This window comes from Natrix helvetica, assembly GCF_964273705.1.
Source record: "Natrix helvetica genome assembly, chromosome: 4".
NCBI classification, from domain to species: Eukaryota; Metazoa; Chordata; class Lepidosauria; order Squamata; family Natricidae; genus Natrix; species Natrix helvetica.
The window spans coordinates 64,917,546-64,935,224 of record NC_138550.1 but is presented as its reverse complement, the minus strand read 5'-3'; the positions used below and the strand labels follow the sequence as shown (position 1 = coordinate 64,935,224).

The following is a 17,679-nucleotide window of genomic DNA, read 5'->3' as shown; positions in this document are numbered from 1 at the left end:
CAAAATATAACAAGATACAATAAAATTAAATATGTACAGTTGACAGTTGACATGGAGGAGGTTAAAATGCCGTTAAAAGAACTGTACAAAGCAGATATAAAATAAATTCAAACCCCTAAAAACAAATACAGTAAATTAAAAAAAACCTAAAATAACCAGATATAATACATTTGCCAGGAGGGACAGTTGAATTATGCCAGGCCTGCTAATCGGAACAGGTGAGTCTTCAGTTTTTGCCGGAAGGAGCGGAGGTCAGAAGTGGTTCTAATGTCGGGGGGGAGGTCATTCCAGAGGGTTGGGCCCATCACAGAGAAGGCCCTACTCCTCGGTGTTGCCCGCTGGCATTGCCTAGTGGACGGCACCAGGAGAAGTCCCTCCCTGTGTGAGCGTATTGGCCGCAGGGATGTATGTGGGAGGATGCGATCCCGCAAGTAACTAGGTCCCGTGCCATGGAGCGCTTTAAAGATGGTAATCAGCACCTTGAAACGCACCCGGAAAACCACAGGTAGCCAGTGCAGCTCGCGCAGGAGAGGTGTTACGTGGGAGTACCTCGTACTCCCCATCACAGCCCGCGCGGCTGCATTCTGAACTAACTGCAGTCTCCGGGCGCGTCCCAAGGGCAGCCCCATGTAGAGAGCGTTGCAGTAATCCAGGCGGGACGTCACCAGCGCATGAGTGACCGTGTGTAGGGCATCCCGGTCCAGTAGGGGGCGCAATTGGCGCACCAGGCGAACCTGGTGGAACGCCCCCCTTGCCACGGCTGCCACATGGTCATCCATTGACAGCCGGGCATCAAGGAGGACGCCCAAATTGCGCGCCCGTTCCACAGGGGGCAATTGTTCACCCCCTATGGCCAGCGATGGGATCAGCTGGCTGAACCGAGGTGCCGGTAGCCACAGCCACTCAGTCTTGGAGGGGTTGAGTTTAAGTCTGTTGTCCCCCATCCAGACCCCAACGGCCTCCAAACACCGGGACATCACTTCGACAGCCTCGTTGGGGTGGTTTGGAGTTGAAATATACAGCTGAGTATCATCAGCGTAGAGGTGATACTCAACCCCAAAACCACGGATGATCTCACCCAGCGGCTTCACATATCTGTTGAACAGGAGAGGCGAGAGGACCGACCCCTGTGGCACCCCACAAGTGAGTGGCCTCGGGGTCGACCTCTGTCCCCCTGTCAACACACATTGCCTCCGGTCGGAGAGGTAGGAGCCAAACCACCGCAAAACGGTACCTCCGACTCCCATCCCCTCCAACCGGCGCAATAGGATACCATGGTCGATGGTATCAAAAGCCGCCGAGAGGTCTAATAGGACCAGGATAGAGGAACAACCTCTATCTCTGGCCCTCCAGAGATCATCAACCAACGCGACCAAGGCTGTCTCTGTGCTGTGCCCAGGTCGGAAGCCGGACTGGCGTGAGTCTAGATACTCGGATTCGTCAAGGTGTCGTGGAAACTGCTGGGCCACCACATTCTCAACAACCTTCGCTAGAAACGGAAGGTTGGAGACTGGACAATAGTTAGCTAGCTCCATTGGGTCGAGTGAAGGCCTCTTAAGTAAGGGCCTCACCACCGCCTCTTTCAAGGCGGTTGGTAAGGATCCCCTCACCCAATGAGGCATTCACCAGGCCCAGAAGCCAGCCTCGTGTCACCTCCCAAGATGCCAGTACCAACCAGGAGGGACACGGGTCCATTAAACATGTGGTGGGTCGCAGCCGTCCAGGCAACCTATCTAAATCCTCTGGGGCAACAGAATCAAACTCCTCCCAGGATGGTCTCACAAGACTCGCTGTTGGCGGCCCTTCTGGTCCACTGAGTGGGGCCCATCCGCTCCGGATCTGAGCGACTTTGTCCTGCAGATATTCCCCAAATTCCTCTGCTCTGTCCTGTAAGGGTGCCCCCTGCGTCCTCTGTGACAAGAGGGAGCGGGTCACCCTAAACAGGGCGGCAGGGCGGTTATCCGCAGATGCAATAAGGGTGGCGCAATATCTACGTTTGGCCGCCCTTAATGCCACAAGGTAGGTCCGCAAGTAGGAACTTACCTGTGTTCGATCAGCTGGGAGGCTGGCAAAGAAGCCTCATTTTCCCTGCCGCCCGTGGCACTTCACTTGCTGCAACTCGGACAATGGGGAGGTGGGAGTAGTGCTGTCCAGGTTTGAGGAATGGATGTTCCTTCTGCTCAGCTTACGCACTTGAAAAGACCCCGCGGTTCCACATCCACAGCTGATCCCTTCTTGGCGAAAAGGGTGCCTTTTCGGTCCCAGCTGGGGGTCTGGAAGAGAGTGGCCAAAGCAGCTTCTCTCTCCTCCTCCTGCCAGCCGAAGGAAAAGCCCCGGGGAGACGGGCGCACGGAGCTGGCAGGAGGAGAGAGAAGCCGCTTCGGCCAACTTGTGTAAGATAAGACAGGCAGGCGGGTGGGCGCATGACCACGCCTTCTACGTTTTCTCCGGCAGAGTCACGCGCCCACCCGCCTGCCTGTCTTATCTTACACAAGTTGGCCGAAGTGGCTTCTCTCTCCTCCTGCCAGCTGAAGGAAAAGCCCCGGGGAGACGGGCTCCACGTGCTGCTCTGCCGGGCTGCCGCTGACCCCTAAAGAAGAAGCGGTGGTGGATCCTCTTATTTAGGCGTTAGCGGAGTATCGGCTGCGGCAGCCCGGCAGAGCAGCGCGCGGAGCCCGTCTCCCCGGGGCTTTTCCTTCGGCTGGCAGGACAAGGAGGAGAGAGAAGCCGCTTCGGCCAACTTGTGTAAGATAAGACAGGCAGTCGGGTGGGCGTGTGACTCTGCCGGAGAAAACGTAGAAGGCGGGGAATCAGCTCTGCCTGAAAGCAAAAAGCTTGGACCTCCCCCCGCGCACCCATCAGCCAAAACCTCCCGGGAGGCTTCGGCTGGTGGGCAAGCAGGGGTGGTGGTGGCTCCGAGCCTTCTCGCCTTCAGACAGAGCTGATTCTGCACCTTCTACGTTGTCCTGGGCAGAGTCATGCGCCCACCAGCTTGCCTGTCTTGTCTTACACAAGTTGGCCAGCTGAAGCCTCCCGCCTTTCCTGAGCAGCTGGCAGCTGCAAGAGGCGTGAAGGGGAGGCAGGTGGGCTTTGCAACCCGAAGGGTGGCATTTCGTCTCTGCAGCGTGAACCAGCTTGGGCGCGACTGGAGAAGTTTCCTCAGTGGAGCTCCTGAAAGAGACGCAGGCTGCCACCGCTCCACTGAAGACATTTCTGAGAAGAGAAACTTCTCTGGTCGCGCCCGAGCTGGTGGAGCGCAGGCAAGCGGGTCCCGTGACAGGGGCGGGGCAGGAAACTTACTTCTGGGTTCATTGGCCAACCGAATCGCGGGATCCGGTGCGATCCGGCAGAAACCCACCACTGGTATAATTAGATAGAGTGTATCTTTCTTAAACCCCTCCGGTATTATGCCTAGGAGAAAAGTTTCTGGTTTAAACATAATTTGTTCTCCCACCATTTGTTCTAACCATGATTGAATCATTTTCCAATATTTTTTTGCCTCATTGCACATCCACCACATATGGTAGAAAGTGCCTGGTGTTTTTTTACACTTCCAACAATTTGGGGCCAGATTTTTGAACATTTTAGAAAGCCGTGCTGGCGGGAGATGCCATCTGTAGAAAATCTTGTAAAGGTTTTCTTTATACGCCGTAGCCAATGTTAATTTCTGATTAAGTATCCAAAGTTTTTCCCACTTAGCCAATTCCACATTGTAACCGAAATTTTTCGCCCAGGCGACCATGGTTTCTTTGACATGTTCTTCCTCTAGTTTATATTCCAACAAAAATCTTGGCAAAGTTCTCCTAGCTCCTTTTCTCTTCTTTTTTCCACTTTTATAGTCCCGTTTCGGGTCAACTATAGCATTGAAATCACCCAGTAAACAAACATTTTCGTTTCCCATCTCTCGAATAATGCTATGTAGTCTGTGATAAAAATTTTCCTGGCCTTCATTAGGTGCATATATTACAACCAGTGACACCTTTTTTTGGTTTAACATTATTTCCACGATTAGTATTCTCCCTTCCTCATCATGATAGATTAGTTTAGTCTGAATTGTGTCTTTGACATATAATGCTATTCCTCTTTTCTTTTGGTCAGCCAGTGCCGCGTAAAGTTTACCCAATCTAGGACATTCTAAGATCTGGATCTGTCTTTTAGTCATATGGACCTCTTGCATTGCAATTATATCGTAGTTCAAATGTTTTAATTTATTAAATATTGTTTTCCTCTTCTGGGGTGAGTTTAGACCATTAATATTCAATGATAGAATCTTGATTTCTCCCGACATACTTCTATGTGTATTTGGGTTGTGTGCTTCTTGTTGCCCTTATTTCTCTCACTTCCTTTGGTTCTTCCCCTTTTTCATCTAGAACGACTTCTTTCTCCTTTCGTATCTCCACTGGTTCCTTTTCTCTTCTTATCTGTACCCTGGATCCTTGCCTCCTTGCTCCCGCCTGTTCTCCTTCGTCTTTCTCCTCCTCCTGCCTAACAAGGGTATTGTAAAAGTCTTCCGCTTGTTCTATTGTATCTATTCTAAATCTTCTATCTCTCCAGGTTACCAGTATGCCCTCCGGCATCAGCCATCTAAAATTGATTTCAAATTTGTTCAGGACAGATGTTAAAAATTGATAGGGCCTTCTTAATTCTCTAATTCTCCTCGGTACCTGTTTTAGAACTGTTAGTTGTCGTTGGTTGTAAATTATCGGGTCGTCTCTAGTTCTATTCAGCACCTTGTCACGTATTGATTTTTTAACAAACTTTACATGAACTTCTCTTGGTAGATTATTCTTTTTTGCGTAATTTGTCTGTATTCTATATGTCTCGTCGATCTCACTTGCCATGTCATCCTTTTCTATTCCCAAAGCCTTTGCCACAAGTAGAATGGTGGTCTTATTTACAGATACAATCAAGGTATGCACAGGATAGGAAGAACGAAGGTATTGCCAAAGACTACACAACATTAGATAAACTGTTGATACAGACAGAAAACAGACTGATCAAAGTGCTGTATAGATTCTTGTTGGAATATAAACTAGAGGAAGAACATGTCAAAGAAACCATGGTCGCCTGGGCGAAAAATTTCGGTTACAATGTGGAATTGGCTAAGTGGGAAAAACTTTGGATACTTAATCAGAAACTAACATTGGCTACGGTATATAAAGAAAATATTTATAAGATGTTCTACAGATGGCATCTCCCCCCAGCACGGCTTTCCAAAATGTTCAAAAATCTGGCCCCAAACTGTTGGAAGTGTAAAAAAACACCAGGCACTTTCTATCATATGTGGTGGACGTGCAATAAGGCAAAAAAAATTGGAAAATGATTCAATCATGGTTAGAACAAATGGTGGGAGAACAAATTATGTTTAAACCAGCAACTTTTCTCCTAGGCATAATACCAGAGGGGTTTAAGAAAGATACACTTTATCTAATTATACATATACTAACTGCAGCGCGCATAACCTATGCACAGCATTGGAAAAAAGAAAATACACCATCAGAGCTTGATATAATCAGAAAAGTGTTGGCCTGTGCAGAAGCAGATAGGCTCACTCTTGAACTTAAAAATAAAGGGGAATCAGAATATTTTGAAGTATGGAACAGATTTTATGATTGGTATAAGACAAGATGACAAGACTGGAACAAATGTATATATTGTGATTAGACAGAAGGATAGACAATGTATTAAGTAGATTAATTGTTAATGGTTGAAACTAGCTGTACATAATGTGAATGTATGGTCACTCCGACTCCGCGGTATTGCATTGTTTTAAATGTAAAAATAATAAAAACATATTTGTTAAAAAAAGGAACCCAAAGTGGCCTGCTGGTTTGGCATCATGACTCCTCTGGAGAACTAGGGTACGTAGGGATTCTGGAACGTAGAATTTTGTCCCCTTCCATGCAAGGTCATCTCTCTTTGTCAAGATGTGTTGGTTGGTTTGGAACCAGGGGTCTGCTAGCAGTTCAGTTTTGAGCCTCATGGCTAGGTCGCTTGCAAGTTGGTCTTGCCAGTCACGGCGTTGCTGTCTGGTGGTCACTTGGGCAGCAGTTTGGGTAGAGGGAATAATGGCATCCACTACGTGCTCCCATTCACATTTGTACTGAGGCACGCGGGAGAGGGCGTCAGCTAGAAAGTTCCTCCCTCCGGAAAGGTGCTTTAAAACAAAATCAAAACGGTTGAAGTATTGAGCCCATCGGACTTGTTTGGGTGATAGTTTCCGTGGGGTCCTAAGTGCCTCTAGATTTTTGTGGTCGGTCCAGACTTTGAACGGTTTCTGGCTCCCTTCCAACAGGTGTCTCCAGGTTAGCAGTGCCCATCTCACTGCGAAAGCCTCCTTTTCCCATGTGGCCCATTGTCTTTCTGTGTCTGTGAGCTTGTGGGAGGTGTAGGCACAGGGTTGTAAGTTTCCTTGGTTGTTTCTTTGGAGTAGCATCACTCCCACAGCCACATTGCTGGCTTCTGCCTGAATCATGAAAGTTTGCTCGGGGTCAGGATGCTTCAGCACTGGCTCCTTTGCAAACATTTCTTTTACTGTTTCGAACGCCTCTTGGCAGGTTAGGTCCCATGGTAGGGGTTGTCCCGGACAAGGTTTCGTTCCTTGGCTCCCTGTCTTCAGGAGGTCTGTCAGGGGTTTGGCAATCTTCGCAAAGGAGGGGATGAATTGCCTGTAGAAGTTCACGAACCCTAAGAAGCTTTGTAGCTGTCTGCGGGTGCGAGTGGGATGCCAGCTTAGGACGGCTTGTACTTTTGCTGGGTCCATCTCTATTCCCTCATTTGACATTCGGTAACCCAGGTAGTCTAACCGTGCACGGTGGAATTCGCATTTTGATACCTTGACGTACAGGTTGGCTGCCAGAAGTTTCTCCAATACTTGGCGGACCAGGGGTACGTGGTCGTCCATTGTCTCCGTGTAGATAAGGATGTCATCTAGGTAGACAAGGACCCCCTTGTAGAGGTGCTCGTGCAACACCTCGTTTATTAACTGCATGAATACCGCTGGAGCCCCCTGCAGTCCGAAAGGCATCACTTTGAATTGAAAGCTCCCTAGGGGGAGTTGAATGCTGTTTTCCACTCTCTCCCTCTCTGATTCGTACTCGGTAGTATACTTCTCTGAGGTCTAGTTTGGTGAAGACTTTTCCCTTGGCCAGGTGAGATAGCATATCCTTCATGAGGGGGAGGGGGTATAGGTTGTGTACGCACACCCCATTTATCCCTCAAAAGTCCACACACTGAATACTTCTGCGAGGTCCTGATATTCTATCGGAATCAGTTTGGCCTCTGGGGTTTTGTCGGATGTGATTGCCAGTTGTTCTCGTGGGCTTTCTTGGGGGGTTTCCAGCTTGGTTGGTGTTTCTGCTTGCTGATGTGGGAGGGGTTGGGGGCCCCTTGATATCCTAAGTCTTCGGGTACCCCCTTGCCATCAGATGGTCGGTCCCCACTTGTCTAGCCAGGAAAGTCCCAGTATGACTGCGTCTGTCATTTTGAGGGATATTATGAATCAAATTACTTCCCAGTGATCCGCTAGTTCTAGCCTCACTGGTTCAGTTAGGTGGGTGGCATAGGCTCCTCCCATTAGGGACCCGTCGACCTGCTCGAACCGGATCGGGTGGGCCAGTCCTTTTGCTCTGATCCCCAGTTTCAGGACTGTGGTTATGTTGATCAAGCACCTTGTGCAGCCTGAGTCAATTAGGGCTTGAAAATCCCCCTGGTTTCCTGTTTTTGCGGCTGTGAGGCGTATTGGAAAAAGGAAAGGGTGAATTGATTCACTCACCATTGGGTCATTTTCTCCCTCGTCCTCGCTGTCATATGATTCGGGTGACTGGTTGTTGCTGCCTGGGGTTCCATCACTTTCGCCTGAGGGGAAAGGGGCCTTTGCAGCCTGGAGGGCTTTCCCGGACGTGTTGGTGGTCCGTTTGGACCCTTGTTCTGGTCGTGCCCAGGGTGGTGGGTCTGGCCTTGGTTTTGGGCCTGGGGTTGGGCATGCAGCTGCCATGTGGCTCATCCTCCCGCATCTGTAGCATTTCAGTGGACTTCAAAGGCGGGCTGGTCTCAGAGCCTGCTGGGTCTGTGGTTCCCCGCCAGCTGAGTGGTTTCAGGTTGGGTTGACCTCTCTCTTGTATTTCTGTTTGCTTTGTCATGTCATTGGTGCGCAGCCCACTGTTGACTTTTGTTGCTACTCGGAACCACTGAGAGAGTTGATTTGGGATGTCGCAGTATGCAGTTACGTGGGCAATTTGCTTGTCCAGGCTTGTTCTGAAAAAATGCACCAGTATCCGTTCTGGTAAAGGGGGTAGCCTCCCTATGACCCTCCTAAATTCACAGATGTGCTCTTTGATGAGGTGACCTCTCTGCTTTAGGTTGTTGAGTTTCTCTTCTACATATGAGTCCTCATCCACCTCCTCAAATCTGGCCTCTAGCAGTTGCAGGAAGTCATCTATGTCTTGCAGTTGGGGGGCTCTCCTCTTGTGGAGGACTGCTAGCCATCCCCTTGCTTCCCCCTCTAGACCCTCTGCGATGGTATTCACCATGGCTTTGGGGGATGAGTAGAGGTGCCCATAGCGTTCTAGGTGGATATCAGTTGAATCAAGGAATAGGGCTAACTGGTCTGAGTCTCCGTCAAACTTTCCCCTGAATTGGGGTGGGTCATTCAGCCCTAATCCCCCAGCCTCCTGTCGGCCTTGGTATGCTTGCGCCTGATACAGCTGGTTTTCTCCTTCACCCGTAGTTTGGAGAGAGGGAGAGGGTTGCCTGCTCTTGGCAGCCTGCCTGCTGCGTGGGAGAGGCACTGGTTGCCGTTCTGGGCTCCTTCTCCTTCTATCGGGAGGGGACGGGGGGGCGTGCTCCAGTCTGCATCTCTTCCCTTCAACAAGATCAGATGTCCCTCCCCTCTCTTTTAGGCAGCATGATGGCCCCTCATCGGCAAGAGTGGATCGGTAAAAATCCTCCCTCTGTTGCTCTTTTGCATTCCCTCGGGATTCCATCTGGGGTTTTGGATTAGGACAAGGGTATTTCCACCACTACTTATCTTCTCTTGCTTCTGCTTCTGAGAAAGGCATCCCTGTTTGGCTTTGCTGCATACTCCAGCTGCAATCAATCTCCTGTCGCCTGAATTTCCCTCCAAACAACCCAAACATTGGGGGGGGGGGAGTACTCAGAGAGCCGGGCTTCAGGAAACCCGGAAAAAAAATTATTTTAAAAGTCAGTGTCAGCTATTTGTGAAGTTTCCAAGAGTTGCCCTAATTAATTTACGAGCCCCGAGACAAGGTTAAAAAAAAAACCCATTCATTAGGACTAACATCTTGGCACGGACTTCTGTGTAGCTGAAACTAAATCACTCTTAATGGCGTCTGACTTTTACCCCTGTGCCCCCTCCCCTCTGGCTGAGGTCATCAATCACATTCTCCAACAGGACGTTATGACATGCTTCTATAAATTGAAAAGTGGCTCCTATGAAATATCCTTGATATACAGTTCTAAGTGATATAGAAGAAAGAAATGATATGAACAATTGATATAGGATGGTCTTATTATTTTGTATAGGGAGACAAAAGCTTGTTGCTTGTTATCTGTTTGCAGTCAATAGTAACAAAAATACTTGAATAAGAAAATTAAATAATAGAATGTAATAGCTCATCTATTGTTACTGTCTTTTAGATAGCAGATTTTACATTGGGGTCTCTGCATATATTCCCCGTCAGCCATATAGGGTTGCCATATAGCAGTGGTGGGATTCAAAATTTTTTACTACCAGTTCGGTGGGCATGGCATGTCTTGGTGGGCATGGCAGGGGAAGGATACTGCAAAATTCCTATTCCCTCCCCACCCCTGGGGGAAGGATACTGAAAAGCGGGGCCATTTTTGGGCTTCCAAGCCCTCTGCGCACTTTGTTTTCACCCTCCCGGTCCCTAGAAACATTCTGCAGGGCAAAAATGGGCCATGAGGACCATTACAGTGTGTTTCTGGGGGCCTGGGAGGGCAAAAACGCATTGCGCAGAGGGCTTGGGAGCCCAAAAACAGACTAATTTTTGTTGAAAAAGGGCCATGCAGAACACTGCAGAGTGCTTCTGGGGGCCTAGGAGAGTGAAAATCCGACGCGCAGAGGCTGAAAAAAATAGTTTTTGTTTTCCTCCTGTAAATTTAGGTGCGTTTTATAGTCCAAAAAATATGGAACATTATCTGGACATTTAACATGACAAATAACATTCATAAGTGGAAAAGAAACATATGTTAAATTGATAAGTTACATATAAACTAACTTCTTTTCTAGTTGTTTTGAAGGTTATTTAATATATCAATGCATGGAAGTGATATTGTAATAAGCTTACCTATTTTCTTCCTCCAAGTCTGCAAGAATTCTCTCCAGCTCACTTCTTTCTTCACTTTCTAAAGAAATTAAAATCTGAGCAGGACTTTGAGGTTGACTGAGTGGTGATTCCTGGTTCAAACTTTGGCAGTAGTGCTGGATTAGCAAATGCTCATCATCTCTTTAAGGAAAAAAAGACAAAAATATTAAATATAAATGCATTTATATATATTTTCTTCTTTCTTTCTTTGTCTTTCTTTCTTTGTCTTTCTTTCTCTTTTCTTTTAGTTTCTTTTTGCTTTAAGTCCATATTACTTTTATTCTGTTAAAAATTATTTAATTAAAAAATTTAAAAATTAGAAATGAAGCAGAAGTATAAAATACACACATATAAAACAACACACATGCATATGGTGTGTGTTTGCGTGCACACACAGATGTGTCTTGGTGGCTCATAGAAATAAAGGTTTTAATGTTTAGATCAACGGGCTTATTTTTTGGTACCATATCTAAAGAAAGAGACAGGTAAAGAATGAATTATGAATAAATTGGATTAAATAGCAAATAGTGCACAGGAAAATGTGTAGGTGCTATCAAGCTAAACTGAGTTACCAGAAATAGCTAAAGCTCAAGTTTGCGAGCTCCAGCTACAAATTAATGTCACACCAGCTTGTTTTCTATGAAAGGATGCAGCCACAGCTTATGCAGCCATCATACCAACACCCACAGTCATGTTATCACAATTTCCAATGTTCCCTGTCAGGGAACTCAGCCAGCAGGAATTTGGAAATTGTGATCGCATGAGGACCTTGCTTAATGATCTGCATGGTACTTATTTAACAATAATAATCGGATCTACTGGAATTGCTGTTGCTAAACTATATCTGGTATTGTACTTCATGACCATATTGCTTGTAGCAGGTTTCCTAGTCGCAACTGCCACTATTTCCTGAAGATTGTAGAGGTATTGTATTTGCCAATACCTCTACATTTAGATGAAATTTGATCTAAGCTGGTAATATGATCCAGAAATATGTAAATATAAATTTGCTATTAGAAACAAGCCCCCCACCATTCTTTCTCTTTATAGTAATAAATAAATAAATAAACTAGATTACTCCACCATTAAAGTCAAATAATAAAAGTCATAAATTAATGATCAGCTAAATACTATTTACCTTAAGTTAAAGTTTCTCTCCTTACATCGTGTAATTTTTAAAAATAGATATTTAACAAATAATGCTTTCCCCAAATCAATTCATTTTAATGAAATGAAAATTAAAACAGATTCAAAAATGAAATCCTTTAGGAAACTTTTCACTTTGTAGAAGAACTTAGCATGATCATAAACACTAAATTCCTGATCCTTTGTTTAAAAATAGGAAGCAATAGAGTTCAGTCAAAAAGACTGTTGGCTTACCTGAACGGTTGTTCTATGTGCACTGCGGAAGAATCCAAGCATGGGTTAACTTTGTTAGAGACTGAATTAGAAAAAAGTCTTGCCCATGCCTCCTTTGACTGGTAGAGTTCAGTTTTGTATGAAGGCTCAGCTCATCTAAGAGATGCAAATATGAAGGTAAGTCCAGTAGATGGAACTATAAAGTAAGTCCTGGAGAAATAGTCCAAAAAAGTAAGTCCAGACAGACCCTTGACCTGACAGTACCAAGGGCGGGATTGCATTCTCCCGCAGCGCACATAGAATGACCATTCAGGTAAGTCAATGGTCTTTCTCCTCTGAGCTGCTTGGAGAATCCAAGCATGGAACATTCCAAAGCATAGGGTCTCAAAAATAAGCTCCTGGGCCTGGTGAAACCACAAGTTGATCTTTGGTAGTAACAACGGGTTCAGACAGAGGACGACTGTCAGGATGGAAGATACAGAGATCCTTGCGCACCGACAGAGCTGCCAGTTCTGAAACCCTCCTGGCCGATGTGATGGCCATGAAGAAGGCGGTTTTAAGAGTCAACTGTCTAAGGCTGAAAGTGTGGAGTGGCTCAAATGGTGTAGAAGTGAGAGCCTGCAGCATGACGGATAAATCCCACAGGGGGTAATGATGCACCACAGGCAGCTTGAGGTTTGATGCTCCCTTCAAGAAACTACACACCCTTGGATGGTGAGCAAGGATGTAGCCGTCTCCGCCCCTGAGAACTGTCGATAATGCTGCCATTTGATAACACAGGGTGCTGGGAGTCAGTCCCCTGTCCATCCCATCCTGTAAAAAATCTGAGGTACTGAGGCAGATATGGGAGCTATGTGTCTAATATGTCACCATCTGCAAAATGCAGTCCCATGCGTCATTGTATATGCACATGGTGGAAGATCGTCGTGCCGCATGAATCATGTGGATGACTTTCCTGGAAAAGTGATCCCAAGTCAAGATATCCCTTTCAAGTGCCACACAGCAAGTTGCAGCCATTGGGGATCCGGATGTAGAAGGCCCCCCTGGCTGAGGGATATCCTGTTGTCTGGGATTCTCCAGGGCTAGGAGACAGAAAGATTGACAAGGTCGGCATACCAGAGGCATTTGGGCCAGTGGGGGGCAATGAGCAGAACCTTCGCCCTCTCCGCTAGTAGCTTCCAGATGACTTTCAGTATGAGCAGAAGTGATGGAAAGGCATAGAGGAGAACCAGAGGCCATGGACTACAAAGAGCATTGACACCTTCCGCCCCCGGTACCTGAAACCCAGTGAAGAATCTCAGTAGGTGAGTGTTGTTGGGATGGGCGAACAAGTCCACAGTGGGTTGGCCTAAACTGCGGGACAGTTGCTGAAACATAGCTGGATGAAGATGCCATTCAGCGTGGTCTACTGTGGCCCTGCTCAGCCAATCCGCCTGCATGTTCATGGTTCCAGAGATATGCTCTGCCCTGATCGATAGCATGTGTGACTCCACCCAGAGATAGAGTTTCTCCGCTTCCAGCATCAGGGATCTGGACCGAGTGCCCCCCTGGCGCTTGACATGAGCTTTCATGGTCACGTTGTTGGTGAGAACCAGAATGTGGAGACCTGTCATGAGATCTCACACTTCCCAGAGGGCCAGGTGGACGACCCGGAGCTACAACCAATTTATGCTGTTCAGTAGTTCCTCTGTGTTCCAGTGTCCCTGGGCTACTCAAGACTGGGTGTGGACACCCCACCCGAACAGACTGGCATTGGATGTTACTATGACTTGGTTTGGCTCCCTGAACAGGCACCCCTTGTGCAATGTGGGGGAATACCACCAGAGTATTAACCGAATTACCTTGAGCGGTACCTGGACCCTGGTGTGGGAGTGATTGGTGTTGGCCCTCTGAAACGGGAGTAAGAACCACTGGAGTGTTCGTGCGTGAAGCTGCGCCCAGGGAACAATGTCTATACAGGAGATCATTTTCCCCAGGAGTTGAGAAAGAACCCCTAAGTGTGGAGATCTCTGTACTTTAAGATGATTCACCAGTGCCCGGATGCTGGTGTGCTGCTCCTGAGAAAGGGAAACCTCGCAGGACTCAGAGTTGATGACTGTCCCGAGATGCAGAAGACTGGTGGATGGATGCAGGTGGCTCTGGCAAATTCATGGAAAATCAGTGTTGTTGCAGCATCTCTATTGTGGTCTGAAGGTCTCGATGTGCTTGAGCCTGGGATGACGACAGGATCAGAATGTTGTCAAGGTAGCAATGTACTCTGATCAGCAACCATCAAAGATATGCCACAATGGCTGCCAGCAGCTTTGTGAAGGTCCTGGGAGCCGATGACAGGCCAAACGGCAGGACCCTGTATGTGGCGTCCTGCGAAGTGGAACCTCAGGAATCTTCTGTACGACAGATGGATGGGGACATAGTGATACACTTCCTTGATGTCTACCAAGGTAATTAGGTCTTCCTGACAGATGTAGCCCAAGATGGATTTGAGAGACTGCATCTTGAAGCGTTTGTACACCAGATGTAGGTTGAGCTTCTTTAAATCTAAGATTGCTCTCCACTCCCCAGAGCTTTTTGGGACAAGAAACAGGATTGAATAAAACCCTAGCCTTTCTTGTCCTGGGGGAACTGGCTCGATGGCAAGAATATCCAAGAGGTGCTGGATCTCAGTGTCCATGAGACCCCTTTTTACCTGGTACCGGGGCATCTGACAAAATGCCTTAGGGGAATGTGAAGAAATTCTAGAGTAAGGCCCAGCCTTACCGTCTGGATTGCCCAGGTGTCCAAGGTGCCATTGGCTTGCAAAGTGTGTTTGCTGCCTGCCAATGGGACAATCTGCCTGGGAGTCATTAGTACCTATGAAAAGGCTGGTTGCAGGAACCATGAGATGGCCACCTAGCCTGAGATTGCTGCTGTTGTTGTTGCCTGGTCCTGTCTCGAAACCCCAACTGTTCCTGAGAACAGTCATATCCCTGTGTATATGACCTGTTATACTGGGAAACATATGGGTTTGTGCCAATAACCCATGTCAGTTGCTCAAAAGGATTGACAATGAAAATAGGGTTGGGCCCTATGGTCAGCACACCTGTGCGAGAAAGGGAGCACTTTGCACTTGTCCCTAGTCTCTATCAAGTTAGGGTCTAAAGCATCTCCAAACAGAGTACCTCCCTTAAAAGGTGCCGAAGCTAAGAGATTGCATATCCACCTGCCAAGGAAGGAGCCAGAGGAGATGGCAGGAAGTCACATTAGACGCAATCGCCCGAGATGCAAACTTGACTGCATTGAGGATGGCGTCGGATGCGAACTCTAAGGCTGCCACCAGCTTATTTATGTCCTGGTGCAGTCATAGATCCTCAGGTGCTAACCTGGCCTGCAATTGCCTAAGCCAAATTAGGAAAGTCCTATTAAAAAAGGAAGCAACTGTAGCTACTCAAAGCCGCTCGTCTTACGCAGTGTCATTTCGGCCCTACGATCCTTAGCCTTTAGCCCCCCATATTGGGGCCACAATATGCTCATGCCCTCCATATTGGCTGTGGTCTTGGCCTTGTACAATAGTGATTTGAACAAAGTAGACCGAAAGAGTCCTGAAAATGTGGGCTTGTCCTGTATAAGGCCCTCATCCTCCGATAATTCTTCATTACCTATCTCATCCTCCCCCGCAAGCGAATCCTCGCTATGGATTGATGGAAGTGGTGAGGGGAGAGCCTGAACAGGAGCCAAAAAGGCTCTGGGCATCACAGGCTGCTGAGCGGACTATCCCCTTTGTAACCAGTCAGGGTCAACCCCTTGGGTGATAGCAGCTGTGATCATTTCACGAATCTCAGGAGGGAGACTGAAGGATTGGCCCTCCTCAGGTTGCAGCCCTGCTGCCGTAGGAGTGAAGGTGACAACTGGTGCAATACACCTGTGTGCAACATCTGGCAACTGGTGCCAGACCTACCCCTGATATGCTGGAAGGGGAAAGGGGCCCCAAACTGACCTCTGCTGATAATCCCTGGGGAATGGCAATATCAGGGGACCAACCCTGGGTCTCTGCCAGTGTAATGGGGGACCCTGGCCATGAAGGAGGTGAGAGCATCTTGAATAATAGGGCTGGAAGGGATCTGCTAACCTCGGCTGTTTTGGAGGCTTTGAAGAATTGCTTCTCCAATGCCTTCCGCCTAAGCTTCGCTTCCTTATCCGCAGCCGCGGAGGAGGTGCCTATTCTGGATCTGCTACAGGTGCTCCTGGCAGTGGTCCTCCCACCCTGGCACTGGACCTAGCAGGATTTGGCTGTGGCATGGGGGAATTTTCCGCCCTAGTACTGCTACCAAAAATGGAGTGGTCCGCCATCACGACCCTGATTGCAAGCCAGTAACAAAATGGCTGCCCAGCCTAAAATGGCAGCAATCCAAAGTTAACTGCAGCGGTCCTGCAAAAACAGGAAGGAGGCTGTTGCTGGCCACCTGGAAGCAAACCACACTCTGCAAGATCTGGTGTGCACCAGGGGCAAGTAGAAGTCGGAAGGCACTTGCCGAAGTGAGCTCTCATTACGACTGTCCACTAGCTACACCACATGCACAATGGCACGAGAGTGGCGAACTGACCCCCCATGCACCAAAACCAACTGTTGCATTATGTTGTCACGGCAACAAAATGGGGCAAATGCCAAGCATTTCCCTCAGCACTCGCAGATAGAGGCGCAAAATTCAAATGCAGCAAAGATGGCCACAGAAAATGGTGCGAGAGCGGTGCACCAACTCTCCTTGCACCCAAAACTACTCCGCATCCTCCGGACACGTTAATGCAGATCATGAGAGTGGCGAACCAGCTCTCCAGGTGCGCCAATCAGAAAAAGCAGCCCACGAATCTCACTACATAATCGGCTAAACACCGAAAGGCTGCTAGCCCTGGTAGTCAAGCCAACGGATTCCGCTACGCCCTAATCCGTAGAAGTGGCAGTTCTAACCATCAGAATGGGGAAATCAGCACACTCACCACAACACAATAAAAACAAATATGCCAGAAGCCCCAGAAAGGGGTCCCAGTATAAGCCAACCAAAGGCAAGAAAGAGAGAAATAAACTAAAGAAAGAAAACGAATCCAATCTATGAGTTAATATTGTCTATATAGACCAGAGAAAATATTTACGTCTCATCAGGCTGGACTGAGTTAAAAAACTGAATTCTTTCAATCAGAGGAGGCGTGGTCAGGACTTTTTTTCTAACTCAGTCTCTAGGCTAATGGACAAAGTTAATCCATGCTTGGATTCTCCAAGCAGCGCACAGGAGAAACACTTATTTATGCATTAAAATCTCTTTCTCCCTCTTCATTCTATACAAAAAATATCTATTACATAATTACCATAAAATGGTAATATATGGTAACTGATAGAAACTCTACAGTCTCAGTAAAACAGATAATAAAAGTTTTAATAATTGTATAGCGAAGGTGATTTCACTAGCAATAGAAACACAAATCTCTCTCTCTCTCTGATGTGCGTGCCTTCCGTAGCATCCCCAACACCTTCGGACACTCACCAGGTCACCCGAGTGGCAAAGAAATCAGGTTTTGGCAAAAGGAAAAAAAGCCGTTTCAAATCAGCCCTCTCTGCCGCTCTGCTAAAGAGGCAGGAATCAAGACTAAGAGATAACAGGATGACTAACCATATTACTAACCAGAGCAGTAAGAGGCTGAATTGGGAGCTCTGTGAATTGGCTTGTAGGACACAGAATGCCGTGATCATAGGATTTATTGGGCACCGGTTTTAGTTCATAGAATATATCTATGAATATAATTGGAAGGGATCTGTGTGTGAGAGAGAGGGGGGGAGAGAGAGAGAGAAAAAGAGAGGAAGTAAGAGAGAAAGAAAAGAAGGAAGGAAGGAAATACACACAAGAAAGGAAGGAAGGAATGGAGGGAGAGTGAGAGAAAAGAGAGAGAGACAAAGATAGAAAGAAAGAGAGAAACGGAAAGAAAAAGAAAGAAAAAAGAAAAAGAA

General features: G+C 47.4%; 1 protein-coding gene across 3 annotated transcripts in view; it reads right to left on the bottom strand.

The window, feature by feature from the left end:
* The window catches only part of DMD (dystrophin), a 1,188,090-nt gene that overhangs the window by 31,249 nt on the left and 1,139,162 nt on the right, over positions 1–17,679 (bottom strand). For all 3 annotated transcript variants that reach the window (XM_081951523.1, XM_081951524.1, XM_081951525.1), the window contains one exon: positions 10,329–10,487. In XM_081951523.1, coding sequence (XP_081807649.1) covers positions 10,329–10,487 — 159 coding nt within the window. The remainder of the gene's footprint in view (positions 1–10,328; positions 10,488–17,679) is intronic.